The sequence below is a fragment of the Oryctolagus cuniculus genome, chromosome 20 (genome assembly GCF_964237555.1).
Source record: "Oryctolagus cuniculus chromosome 20, mOryCun1.1, whole genome shotgun sequence".
NCBI classification, from domain to species: Eukaryota; Metazoa; Chordata; class Mammalia; order Lagomorpha; family Leporidae; genus Oryctolagus; species Oryctolagus cuniculus.
The window spans coordinates 26,580,254-26,594,730 of NC_091451.1; the positions used below are offsets into that span (position 1 = coordinate 26,580,254).

Sequence of the window (14,477 nt, forward strand, 5' to 3'; positions counted from 1 at the left end):
ACATTATTTCCTTCAGAGAAGTAGATGGTCAATGTCATGTTAACCGAGAGCCTTAGTAAAACATTTGAGCTAATAGAAAACAGGCATGGCTTATCAGAACACTGGCTGTATGATTTGAAAGCATATTAAAACTTCGGTGTGGGCCGGCACCACTGCTCACTAGGCTAATCCTCCGCCTGCGGCACCGGCACCCTGGGTTCTAGTCCCAGTCGGGGCGCCGGATTCTGTCCCGGTTGCCCCTCTTCCAGGCCAGCTCTCTGCTGTGGCCAGGGAGTGCAGTGGAGGATGGCCCAGGTGCTTGGGCCCTGCACCCCATGGGAGACCAGGAGAAGCACCTGGCTCCTGCCTTCGGATCAGCGCAGTGCGATGGCTGCAGCGCACCAGCCTCGGCGGCCATTGGAGGGTGAACCAATGGCAAAAGGAAGACCTTTCTCTCTCTCTCTCTCTCTCTCTCTCTCTCTCTCTCTCTCTCCACTCTGCCTGTCCAAAAAAATAAATAAATAAAAAATTAAAAAAAAAAACTTCAGTGTGAATGATTTCCAAGTATATTACCTAGTCTTAGACAGGCTTACTGAAATTATCTATAAAACATAAAAAAAGGAAAATCAAATGTAAACTTTTAACCCCATTTTTAAGGTAATTATTCTTGCCTCAGGCTTCTTCTTATCTTCGTCTATGGCAATACTGAGCAACACAAAGATCAGTAGCAGCAAAATGTGGTAGGATATATAAACTCCTAAAAGTTAATACTCAAAAGTCAGAAATAAAAATACATGCTAAAGGGCATTTAATGTATTCCTTAAGTTATGGGACAATTTTGTAATTATTATATATTTTTCTTATGTCAAATACCTGGGAACAGAAATCACATTAGTTATTTAAATCAGTCACTTTTGATGCATTTCTATGTCTGAAACAAAATATGGACAAGGAAACAAACAACCAGGCTTTGAAATTATGCATTTGGAAATGCATGTTGCATAATTTTCAAAATAAAATAATTATCATTCATCTGAAGAAAAATGTTGGAAGCTTACACCATCTTTAAAAACAATCAATATATCAGCCCAGCATTGTGGCGAGGCAGGGAAAGCCACTACCTGCAATGCCAGCATTCCATATGGGTGCCGCTTCAAGTTCTGGTTGTTCCACCTCCAATCCACCTCCCTGTTAATGACCAAGAAGAGCAGCAGAAGATGGCCCAGGGGACGGGGCCCCTGTCACCCATGTGGGAGACTCACATGAAGCTCCTGGCTCCTGGCTTCAGCCTGTCTCAGCCCGTTGTGACCATCTAGGGAGTGAACCAGCAGGTGCAAAATCTCTCTCTGTCTCTGTCTCTCTGTCTCTCTCTCTCTCTGTGACTCTTTCAAATAAATAAATCTTTCTTAAAAAAAAAAAAAAAAAAAAAACCTGGGCTGGCATTGCGGTGTAGCAAGTAAAGCTGCCACCTGTGGTGCCAGCATCCGAGAGGGGCACCAGTTCATGACCCAGCTGCTCCACTCCCAATCCAGCTCCCTGCTAACAGTCTGGGGAAAACAGTGGAAGATGGACCAAATGTTTGGGCCCTTGTTACTCATGTGAGGGAACCAGTCCTGGCAGTTGCAGCCATGTGGAAAGAAAACCAGCAGATGGAAGACCTCTCTCTAACTCTTTCTTTTTCTCTATGATTCTAACTTTCAAATAAATAAAACTTTTAAAAATTCAGTTTTCTTTCTTTTCTCTTTTTTATTATCTACCCATGCATTTATTCTTATGAGAGCATATGTGGGGGTCGGCTCCGGGGCACAGTAGGTTAATCCTCTCTCTGCAGTGCTGGCATCCCCTCTTCCTATCCAGCTCTCTATGGCCTGGGAAAGCAGTCGAAGATGGCCCAAGTGCTTGGACCCCTGCATCCGCATGGGAGACCAGGAAGAAGCACCTGGCTGCGGGCTTTGGATCGGCGCAGCTCTGGCCATTGCAGCCATCCAGGGAGTGAACGAATGGAAGGAAGACCTTTCTCTCTGTCTTTCTCACTGTCTATAACTCTACCTTTCAAATAAATAAATAAAATCTTAAAAAAAAAAAAAGGAAAACAGCTTAAAAGTAAAATTCAACTAATTCATGCTAATTTTTTCCTAAAATTTATAGAATATTGTTTGTTGAACATTAAATACTAAAATGAAATTGAGAGGCCAGCATTGTGACATGGTGGGTAAAGTTGGCACCCATATGATTGCCAGTAGTGTCCCAGCTGTTCCACTTCTGATCCAGCTCCCTGGTAATGGTCTGGAAAAAGCAGTGGAAGATGGCCCAAGTGTTTGGGCGCTCCTAACCATGAAGGAGACCCAGATGAAGCTCCTGGTTCCTGACTTTCACCAGCCCAGCCAGCTGGGGAGTGAATCAGCATATGGAAGATCTCTCTCTGTCTCTCCCTTGCTATCTGCAACTCTTTCAAATAAATGAATAATCTTAAAAAAAAAAAAAAGAAATTTAGTTAATAAGAACTCAAATGGTGAGAAAAGAAAAGTTCATTAGAAATAAACCTGGACGTTCATTTTATATTACCTGTTAGAATCCACTAATGGCCGGCGCTGCGGCTCACTAGGCTAATCCTCCACCTTGCGGTGCCGGCACACCGGGTTCTAGTCCCAGTCGGGGCGCCGGATTCTGTCCCGGTTGCCCCTCTTCCAGGCCAGCTCTCTGCTGTGGCCAGGGAGTGCAGTGGAGGATGGCCCAAGTGCTTGGGCCCTGCACCCCATGAGAGACCAGGAGAAGCACCTGGCTCCTGCCATTAGATCAGCGTGGTGCGCCAGCCGCAGCGCGCTGGCCGCGGCGGCCATTGGAGGGTGAACCAATAGCAAAAGTTAGACCTTTCTCTCTGTCTCTCTCTCTCACTGTCCACTCTGTCAAAAAATTAAAAACAAACAAACAAAAAAACCAGAATCCACTAATGCAAGCTAAGTTTGCTTAACTTCAAGCAAAGCACTGAAACAGATGATCCAGAACCTTTCATCGGCCTATTAACTCTGATTTCCCTTATGGCAACCAATGGTACTGTTATTCAATCTAACACCTTTTTATAATGGTATCAACTAGAACTACAGATATAATAAATCTAAATAACAGTACAGGATTTAATGGAAGTGCCCAATATGATAGTTTAATTTCTTACCATCCTAGTGTCAAATAATCAGTGAGTTAAAGATTAAATTGCACTACTCCAGAAGAATTTGAGGTCATGAACCAGTAAGACTGGCTGACTTCACTCCCAGAGCAATGAAAATAAACCTCTATGGTTATAAATGGCTGGCAGAGAAATCACTACCAAAGGAATAGTTAGAAAACTAGAGGAGGCTGGTGGTATGGCATAATGGGTAAAGCCAATGCCTGTGGTGCCAGCATCCCTTATGGGCACCAGTTCAAGTCCCACTTGCTCCACTTCTGATCCTGCTCCCTGCTATTGCACCTGGAAAAGTAGCAGAAGATGGCCCAAGTCCTTGGGCCCCTGCACCCACATGGGAGACCTAGAAGAAGCTCCTGGCTCGGGCCTCAGATTGGCCTAGTTCTGGCCATTGCACCCATTTGGAGAGTGAACCAGTGGATGGAAGCGCTCTCTCTCTCTCTCTCTCTCTCTCTCTGTATATGTGTGTCCCCATCTAACTCTGCCTTTCAAATAAATAAATCTTTAAAAAAAAAAAAAGGCAAAGAAAGAAAATGGCGGAGACAAGATGTGCTTTTATCCACCTTTCTTTTTGCTCCTCTAACTACCATAGCTAAACATTTAACTGCGTCCTCCTGTGTTCATTGTTTATTCACTTCACTTTTGCATTTTACAGTTTTCTCAATACCTGACAGTGTTTCATACACAGGAATCAATACATTGTTTCAGTCAACCTCTGTAAAAGTCAAGGAGTACTCTAGACTTAATGACTAAAAATAACTTCATTAAAAGCACTTGATAAAGGAGAATTGCACCCGCATGGGAGACCAGGAGAAAGCACCTGACTTTTGGCTTTGGATCAGCACAGCATGCTGGCCACAACGCACCAGCCAGCTGTGGCGGCCATTTGGGGGGTGAACCAAAGGAAAAGGAAGACCTTTCTTTCTCTCTCTCTCTCTCTCTAACTCTGCCTGTCCAAAAAAAAAAAAAAAAAAAGTGGGAATCTTATTTTGCAAAGTAATAAATACTTTAAAGAACATACAAAACTAAGAATCATATATTCTTATATACAATCAAAAATAGGAGTCCTAAATAGGTCAATTTAGAACCAAAACACAAATTTTTAAAAATTGACAGATAACACTGCATATTTTCATTGTGTATGACAAGATGGATACATAGGAAGGTAAGTAGGGGTAAGTGAGGTAGGAGGTAGATAGGTAGAAAGAATTCAGAATATCAAATATTTATAGATCATATAAATGGCTAATTAACAAATACACAATCTCACATGGTTATCACTTTTCAGTGAGAACACTTAACATCCACTCTCTTTATACTTTTGAAACACAGAACTTAAAATTACTGACTCATTTTTTTCTCCCCTGACAGATATTTTTAGGTAGAAATTTAAGGTTTTAATTAAACAAAATCACTGATGACTTCCATTCTAAAATCTGTGCCAAACTAAAATATAAAAGAGCATGTGGTAATAATCTCTTAAATGTAATAACCCTAGATTTAAATGTAATGCCAACAGTTCAACAATAACAAAAAAACACAGATGTGGGCCCTTTTGCTGGCATTAAGGGGGAAAACACAATGAATTTATGGTCATATCCAATTTATACCATGTTTCTATGCAGCGTAAAGTAAGTAATGATGTTCTCTCACCTTCAGCTTCTACCATCTGTAACTATGGGTATCATAATTACACTTGGAAATGTGAAGTATAACTATCATTGTTTAAAGATCTGCATTATGTATGAAATATTATTTTAAATGGTTTTATCCAATATAGCCAAAGTTTCTAAGTGGGTTATATGGTATCACTTCACAAATCACTTTAAAAAAGCATTTCATGGTATAGGGAAAAAAATATATTTCTATGACTCCTGATCTATCTAACACTTAGATTTCTAAGAACTGCTTTACCCATAGATTTCTCACAATCTGTAGTCTTTAAGGTATCTCCTGTTTCATCAGTTCTCTTTTAAAAAAATTATTAACAGAAAACAATGTCCTCTAAAGAGAGTTATATATAATTATTGAAATACATAAGTAAAAACTGAGATAACTGAATCTCTCAAATAAACTACATAAGCTTTCTAATGGCCAGATTTTTTTTTTTTTTTTTTTTTACCAATTCTGACACGCTGGAAAAATTGGATTGGTAACTCTAAGTCCTATTTCTATGTATACCAAAGGATAGCTGGGAGTTCTTGGGCAAATTAATTAGCTCTCTGGGCCAGAACCTCATCTTTCAAATGAATTTTTGGGAGATGGTAATACTTACGCTTCCTTTATACCTTATAATTAGTTATGTGCCACAAAGCAACACTGTGGTTACTAACACATCATGTTTATGATAGTGGTCCCATAAGATCATATACTGCTGAGCGATGACATGGTCATCCTAGTTTGTGTAAGTGCACTCACAGATGCTCTCATCATGATGAAATCACCAAAGACGCATTTCTCAGCATGTATCACTAGTGTCAAGGGATGCATGGTCATACACTGACACCAAGTGTTTTCGAAAATAGCAGACTATCCTCTACTGAGAGCTACCTTGAAAACTCGGAATGCTTTAGTATGTTAAAGAAAAGCTAACACAGACATTTTTCAAGGGAGAAAAACTGAGAAACTACTAAAGATGTTCCAACATAGTCAAGGCCAGATATCTAAAAAGTATGGCATCCAGAAGACAGTATCTCCTATGACAGAGAAAGTTTCACATGTGGATGAGATAATGGTGGCATTAAAGAAGAAAATTAAAGTGAGGGTGGCAAGTACTTCTGTTATCTTCCAGTAGCAAGAAGATAATTTTATAATGCTGATTAGAATAAACAAGACCAACATAAAAGGATACTTCAAAAAAGTTGTAGAAAATGTAATTAAAACCTAAGGGTATTTTGATGCAAAACAAATTTGAATTTCATCTACATTTACAATACAGTTTCCAATAAGATTGTGAAGACCATTCACATGTATGAATTTCAAAAAAATTTTGCACCAAAAGAAATATATCTTTTTTAAGATTTTATTTATTTATTTATTTGAAAGGCAGAGTTACAGGGGGAGGAGGGGAGAGACAGAGAAAGTTCTTCCATCTGCTGGTTCACTCCCTAAATGGCCCTAATGGCTGGAGCAAGACCTATCAGAAGTCAGGAGCTAGGAGCTTCTTCCAGGTCTCCCACATCAGTGGAAGAAGCCCAAGAACTTGGGTAATCTTCTATTGCTTTTCCAGGCCATAGCAAAAAGCTGGATTGGAAGAAAAGCAGCTGGGACCAGAACCAAAGCTTATAGGGGATTTCGGCGCTACAGAGGCTGGCCCCAACAAGTATATCTTTTAATATCATTTTCCACAAATTGGTGAAGAGCTCTTGTATTCTCAAAACAATTTCTTATTTTCTTGTAAATTTAAAATGAATAATTAGAAAACTACATTGTTCTTTTAATTGTACTGGAAAATATAATTATCTCATGAAAATAATCTCAGAATATTTCTATCATACCATTTTGGCACTGCATATGTGGATATCTCCATAAAATACACTATATATTTTGATAATATATCCATGCCTATAAAACATAAGGACAAGGAGAATATGTGCAGTACAAACAGAATGTCAACAAAATAATATTTTCTTAATTTTGGGCACTAGCTATTGATGGAATATATAAGCATATTCAAAATTAATCAACATGTAAAAATATATTTACTACAATTACTTGAAATCTCTAGGAGAGGCGGGGAACATTCAGCCCACAGACAGTATAAGGCCCATGAAGTTACTTGGTTTGTCCACAGGTGGGATCCAGAATTCAATACAACTAGAGCAGGCCACTTTTTAAGTTGACAACTTTGTATGGCCCACAAATGATGTTACCAATATCCAAATGGTCCTCGGAAAAAAGGGTCCCCACCGCTGCAGCAGGAAGATAATTTATACCTAGCTGAATATGAAAAAAATTTTTAAATTACATCAGATACAGATCTCTATAGATCAGATATTTGAAACCTACATGATGTATATTTCAATAGTGACTAGCTGATCAAAATGATTTGATTACCCATTAACTTGATTTGCAGATTCCTGTAAATTCAATAAAAATATACTTGATATAATAATTATTTTGCATTTCTAGATAAATGACAGGAAAAATTTTAAAGTAATGTCATAAGATCTTTTAGAAACGAAAGGAAACCAAGTATTTTTCTATGAAATTTAAGCAAAAGTAGTAATAAAAATTCTTCCTGTAACATTTCAAGAAAGCATTATGCTAAGAAAGATGCTCATAATAAAATCTCAAATCCATATATAAAAATTCTGTGGGCTGCATAATACTTGTTCTCTTTCTCATGTAAAATCAGAAAGTAACATTTGACAAAGCAAAATCAGATGTTGGAAACAATGCATTTAATTACCACATCTCTACTGAATACACGAGGAAAATACACTGAAGGTATTTATTCTGTGCATATATACGAACAGCAATCTTCTCTCACCAATTAATGTTACCACTAGTGTTAATGTATTATATGACTTTTGATGCAGCTATAACATTTCTTAGTTTATCAACTAATAACATGACAAGAAATACAACCTAACATGAAACAGTCAAAATAATAAGTTTTTTTCTTACAGAAAGGTACACCAATTGGTTAAGCAGCATCACAATATTACATTTGGGATGAGTATGCAGAAATACCACTTTATTAAGGAAACAAGAAAAGTCTTCCTTCTTAGAAGAGCAGAGATGCATTAGATAAACTGCCTTCAATCAAACGCTCCATTTATTAAGTTCACTGCATGGCTTGAAGAGTAATCTTTGGGCTGGTAGTCATCGCATTTTCCTTCATTGACAATGCATTCATTTATTTTGTTTTTCTTATTTTCCTCAGATCTTATATACCTGGATACGTGTATGTACACCAGATGTTCAAAAAAGTCTTCAAAAAATTTCATGGAAAATACATATTATGAAAAAACTAGGCAGTTTCAAAAACTGTTTGTACCAAAATACTTATCTTTGAATTCTACTTTCCCATGTCCTCTCTGCAGTACTCCTCCTCCACAGTTTACTTATAAATTATGCAGGTTCAGTGTCTCATCTTAGAGGTGAAAACATGAAAAAAAAGTGATTCTTCTCTTCAAACAACGATCATAATTATAAACTTCCCACCTGTTAGTTTGTGTAACACACATGACTTCAATTACTTATTGACAGAATTGCCAGCTCTTTTCACATGTACGCTCTTTGTGGACCATCTGTCTTAAATGAGTCAACATAATCTGGCTCCAGATCTCCAATCAGTATAGATCTGTGGCTTTATTATTTGGGAGATCTTAGTTACATTATTATTATTAACAGATCATTAGGCAGAACATATGTTGTCAATCATTATTTGCTGACTGGTTGCCTACTTGGTTAGAAGACCAATATTCATATATTTAAAAACAGTAACAAAATAAGGGCAGCTACTATTAAGTAGGATATTATTTGCTACCAACCATTTTGCCAATAATTTTAAATTTATTTTTCATACTTAGTCCTATAATAAAGCATGTATTTGAATTTCAGAAACTCACCTAAAGCCACAAATCTAGAAAAGGATTCAAATCTGATGTTTTGCCCGAACCACTAATGCTATACTACCTCTTAAAGAGAAAGCTCTTACATGTACATGGCTCAACCCAAGGAAATTTTGATTCACAGTAAACTGTACTTAAGAATGAGTCACACAGAATGGCGGATGTCCTAAACAACACTCTGGCCTCAGAATCAGCCCTAAAGGCATTCGGATCTGGCTGAAAAGCCCATGAGAGTATTTCAGGCATGGAAAGCCAAGACACTCTGGCAAAAAAAAAAAAAAAAAAAAAAAAAAAACACAACACAAACACCTAAATTAAAGATCTCTGTGAGTGGGATCCCAGTGGAAAGAACAGGCCTTCAAAGAAGGAGGTACCTTTCTCTGACCTTGTCTAAATAAGATAAGAGTCGGTGAACTCAAAAGGCTTCCATAGCCTTGGAAACTCATGACTGGAGCATAGGGAGATTACTGATGCCATAAACAGGAGTGTCAATTTGTAAAGTCAACAACAGGAGCCACTGTGCACTTACTCCTCATGTAGGATCACTGTATTTAATGTGCTGTACATTGAGATTCAATGCTATAATGAGTACTCAAACAGTATTTTTCACTTTGTGTTTCTATGTGGGTGCAAACTGTTGAAATCTTTACTTAATGTATACTAAACTGATCTTCTGTATATATAGAAAATTGAAAATGAATCTTGATATGAATGGAAGGGAGAGAGAGCGGGAAAGGGGAGGATTGCGGGTGGGAGGGAAGTCACTGGGGGAGGGGGAAGCCAGTGTAATCCATAAGCTGTACTATGGAAATCTATATTCATTAAATAAAAGTTAAAAAAAAAAGAATGAGTCAATAACTTATCTGGTGAAGTATTAAGCCTTTTTGTGGGGAGCAACCCGGACTGGACTAAGTTACTAGAATTAAGACTTGTTCTATGCATCTGCTCTCCCACGGTGTGGCGCTGGGAGAGGAGAAAACAGCTTCTGCACAGCTGCCTCCAGTTCAGCCAATAAACTGTAGGACTTGCTCCTGATTGGAGGAGAGCAGCGTACTCGGCATGTGGGCAGCCGAGTTGGGATTGGTGGAAGAGGACTATGAAGGAGGGGAGAGACGGCATGCACCAGGGAACATCTAAGGGGAACATCTAAGGGGAACATCTAAGGCGAACACCTGTGCAGCTCCCGAGAGAGCCGGCCGGCGGTGTGCTGCTCCCCTGCGGAAGTGGGGAAAGTGGCCAGGGGGAACCGCCCTTCCACGGAGGTGGAAGGGACAGTAGCCAACCCGGGAAGAACCAGCAGCAAACCCGGGAAGGGCCAAGCAGACGAAAGAACAGCGCAGGGTCCTGTGTCGTTCCTCCGCGACGAGGGGGAGCGACATAATGGTGCCGTGACTCGGATATGAAGCCTAGGCAGGGTTTAGTGTCGTTCCTCCACGAAGAGGGGGAGCGACACCTTTTTACTATAATGCACCTTTAAAATGTTATCTCAAAAACTAAAAAAAAAAAGTGGGGGGGGGAGGACAGTGAGCAAGACAGAGGAAGAGGGAGGGAGGGAGAGACCATCAATATGCTCTTAGAATTGCATCTACAAGATGCCAGCGTTGTGGAATAACGGGTAAAGCTGCCACCGGTTCGTATCCCAGCTGCTCCACTTCCGATCCAGCTCTCTGCTATGGCCTGAGAAAGCAGTACAAGATGGCCCAAGTCCTTGGGTCCCTGCACCACGTGGAAGACCCAGAGGAGGTTCCTGGCTCCTGGCTTCAGATTGGCACAGCTCGAGTCATTGAGGCCAATTGGGGAGTGAACCAGCGGATGGAAGCCTCTCTCTCTCTCTCTCTCTGCCTCTACTTCTCTGTGTAACTCTGCCTTTCAAATAAATAAATATTTTTAAAAAAGAATTGCATCTACAAATGACACTGAATGTTAAAAAATTAAAATTTTAAAATACTAAAAAGCATATGATCCAATCAATCAAAAGTACATAACAATCCTATATACCCAAAATAAATATGAAAAAAAGTATGTAAGCTTAACAGTTAGGCTTCTCTATCTGTATATTCAACCAACCATAGACTGAAAATAATCAGAAAAAGTTCTTCTGCACTGAACACACCCAAACTTTTCTTTCTTGCCATTACTCCCTAAGCAATACAATAACTACATAGCATTTACATTAGATTAGGTATTACCAGTAATCTGGAAATTATTTAAAGTATATAGGAGGATGTGTAAAGGTCCTATTATACAATGGGCTTGAGCATCTTTGGATCTTAGTATCTATGGGGCTCCTATCTTTTCCCTGCCTTGGCATCCACTGCCAGAACTTGATTATATAAGGGATCTTCAAAAAGTTCATGGAAAACCCATATTAAGTAAAAGCCAGGCATAGATTTCAACAGTTTATTGCACCAAAATAAACTTATCTTTTAATTCCATTTTCCATGACCTTTTTAAATTACCCTCTTAAAGTTTAATTTATTTTTTTCAATTTAAATCTTTTTTTGAAAGACACTGAGAGTGACAGACAGAGGCACTAAGACAGAGAGACCTCCCATCTGCTGGTTCACTCTCCACATGTCCACAAGAGCCAAGGTTGGTGCATACCGAAGTCAGGAGGCTGGGACTCAATTTGGCTTTCCCATTTGGGTGGCAGGGACCCAAGAATTTGCATCATCTCTCACTGCATCCCAGGATACACAATAAACAGTAAGAAGCTACAATACAGAACAGCGCCAGGACTCAAACCCAGCACTCTGATACGATCACATCCCAGGCAGCAACTTAAGCATTTCACCAAATGCCTACCCTCTTCCTACAGTTTTTACAACTAAAAGGGACTGTACTGCTAATGACCCCACTATGTGCTGACCAACTACAGACCTGTAGCCCATGTGGAACTTACGCTCAGGATTCCACACAAGATGCTCAACATATACCAATGAAATAAAATGATGAACTCATTTTTTTGTTAAAGATTTATTTATTTATTTGAAAGACAGAGTTACAGAGAAGGGTAGAACCAGAGAGAGAAAAGTCTTCCACCCACTGGTTCACTCCACAAATGACTGCAGGGTCAGAGCTGAGCTGATCCAAAGCCAGGAGCCAGCAGCCTCTTCCGAGTCTCCCACATGGATGCAGGGACCCAAGGACTTGGGTTATCTTCTACTACTTTCCCAGGCAATAGCAGAGAGCTGTATCAGAAGTGGAGCAGCCAGGACATGAACCAGTGCCCATATGGGATGCCGGTGCTGCAGGCCAGAGCTTTAACCCACTGCGCCACAGTGCCGGCCCCAAATGATGAACTCTTAGAACTGTTCTGAGGTGAATGTTCCATTTATATGAATGTGTAATAACACAAACATCTGGAACATCACAAACAGAATCAGTGACAAAACATTTACTTCAAGCAATGCAAAGAAAACTTTATTTTCGATGTATCAAAATTTGCAACACTGTTTCTTAAATGCAGATAAGGAAATCTAAAACATGTTAAGGCAATTTTCTGACTAAAATTTACTTATGGAAAAGCTATATTTTCCATATCTAAAAAACTATATCCATGGCAATGGTACCCTGGCAACAGATACATTACATATTGTGAACATCACACACAATCAAAACAAAACATTACATAAAAACAAAATCACAGCCATTGTCACTACAGGCCAAAATTTAGTCATTAAAGCTACAAAACAACATATTTCCTTGGTTTTAATAATTAGTAGTTTTATTTAAATATAAACGTGAGGGTTACACTTTACAATCAAACAGGAAAGGTATATAAAGTATTAAGAAAGCATCTTCCCAGAAATCTACGAACACTTTTATGACAGCCCATCTCATGACAGTTTCCTCACCATAGATGCTAGGAAAACTGATCAAGTAGGGCACTCATTTGGCCCCTGTCTATACCTCCTTCCCCTTATTGTCACTACTTTAATATTCTTTTTTACATTTGATTTGTCACACTCCACTGAAAATCATTTTATGAAATTGGTAGAAGACACAGAAAGAAAATTTAAATACACTGTCTTCTATTCTTAGATGACATGTTATCACAAAAGAATCTCAAATGTAGTAACTTCTAAAAATCCCAGTACTCTACCCATCACATGATATATGGCAATCACTCAAAATGTTAAAAGAAGGCAATGAGCTTGGTAGGGAAGAACCAAAGTTACAACCTTCTTGACCTTCACTCTACAACTATCAAAGAGAGGATAATAGGTTCAATTAAAAAAAAAAAAAGCTAATAGGATTAAAAGTTACAGTGCCTAGCATGTAATGAACACTTAACCATTAACTTTTATTTTGAGCCTGACTTTCCTCAAAGATTCAAGGAAATCAATAAAATCTAACTGTCATAGTATGAATGCTTATGTCCCTCCAGAATTTAAATGTTGATACCTAATCTCCAGTGCTTGATATTTGCAGGTGATTGGTTTATGAAGGTGGAGCCCTCATGAATGGGTTGAATGTCATTATTACAGAGATCTCAGAGAGCTCCCTGGTCCCTTCTGCAATGTGAGGACAGAACAAGAAGGTATCATCTATGAACCTGAAAGTGGGCCCCCACAAACTGAATCTTCCAGCACCTTGACGTTGAACTTACCAACCTTGAAGAGCCTGATAAAAAAAAAAAAAAAAAAAACTTCTGTTGCTTTTAAGCCATTCAGTATGTCACAGTAGCTCTAACAAAGTAAGACACTAACCCAAAGGGTTGCACGAAGCAAACTAGCAGACACGTGGAAATCTTAAATTCCTGACATATAGCAGGTCCTCAATAAATCATTACTCCTTTATTTTCCACCTAGCAACTAAATTCCTATTTTAAGACACAGAAGAAACTTAAAATCAAATATATTAGATGGTATTGATTGTATAAAAGAATAAAAATCACAGTGCTCTAATAAATTATCATTTTTCTGGCACCAATACATTTTCCTATGAAAAACTACAATTAGCATCCATTAATATATATAATATGTCCTAGAAGGATTGAAAAACTGAAACAAGTCTTTTAAATTCAAATTCAAATTTTTACCTTTTCTTCTAGCTGGTCCTTCAAACACTGATATTTTAGCTTCAACGTTTTGTTCTCATTTTCATTCTGGCTTAACTCCTCTGTCAGTCTCTCACACTGTGACTTCAGCTTCTCTAGCTGACAACGATGGACTTTAGCTATATTCTTATCTTCTACACTTTCGGCCTAAGAAAAAGGAAAAAAGCCAAATTATACCAAGCAAATGATTCATTTTATCAATGGGAAAATACGTGAAGATTTTACCTTCTTCAAATTATTCCATAAAAATTAAAATAAACACCAAGTAAATTTTTTTTCATTTATTCAATCACTGACCAGCACTGAGCAGGCATTTACTAAGTGACAAGTGCTGGACCAGGTGCAAAGCTAACAGATACGAACAGTAAACAGGACAAATCCATCTGATAGCAACGAATAAGAAGTGCTTAAAGTGTAAGGCGAGTAGTCTGGCAATGCAGACACACCAATTCTGCTAAAAGGGGAAGGAATCATTAGAGAAGTGTCCCCAACGGGATATACTACGAGAGCATGTCGCTGACCAATCAGCTTCCTCATCTACAGGGAGGAGAGTTCCTCATTCCTCTGCTTCCTAAATCATGATTTTTTACAAAAAAAAAATAAGTTCTTTTTATGTAATGTAATTATTGGGGCTTAAAAGAGTATGAATTTTAACAGCCAAGAAACTACAGACTTA

At 38.6% G+C, this 14,477-nt stretch overlaps 1 protein-coding gene across 22 annotated transcripts in view; it reads right to left on the reverse strand.

Annotated features, from left to right (window-relative positions):
- Positions 1 to 14,477, reverse strand: part of CEP128 (centrosomal protein 128) — a 475,965-nt gene that overhangs the window by 269,941 nt on the left and 191,547 nt on the right. For all 22 annotated transcript variants that reach the window (XM_070065330.1, XM_070065327.1, XM_070065329.1 and 19 more), the window contains one exon: positions 13,784 to 13,948. In XM_070065330.1, the coding sequence (XP_069921431.1) occupies positions 13,784 to 13,948 (165 nt within the window). The remainder of the gene's footprint in view (positions 1 to 13,783; positions 13,949 to 14,477) is intronic.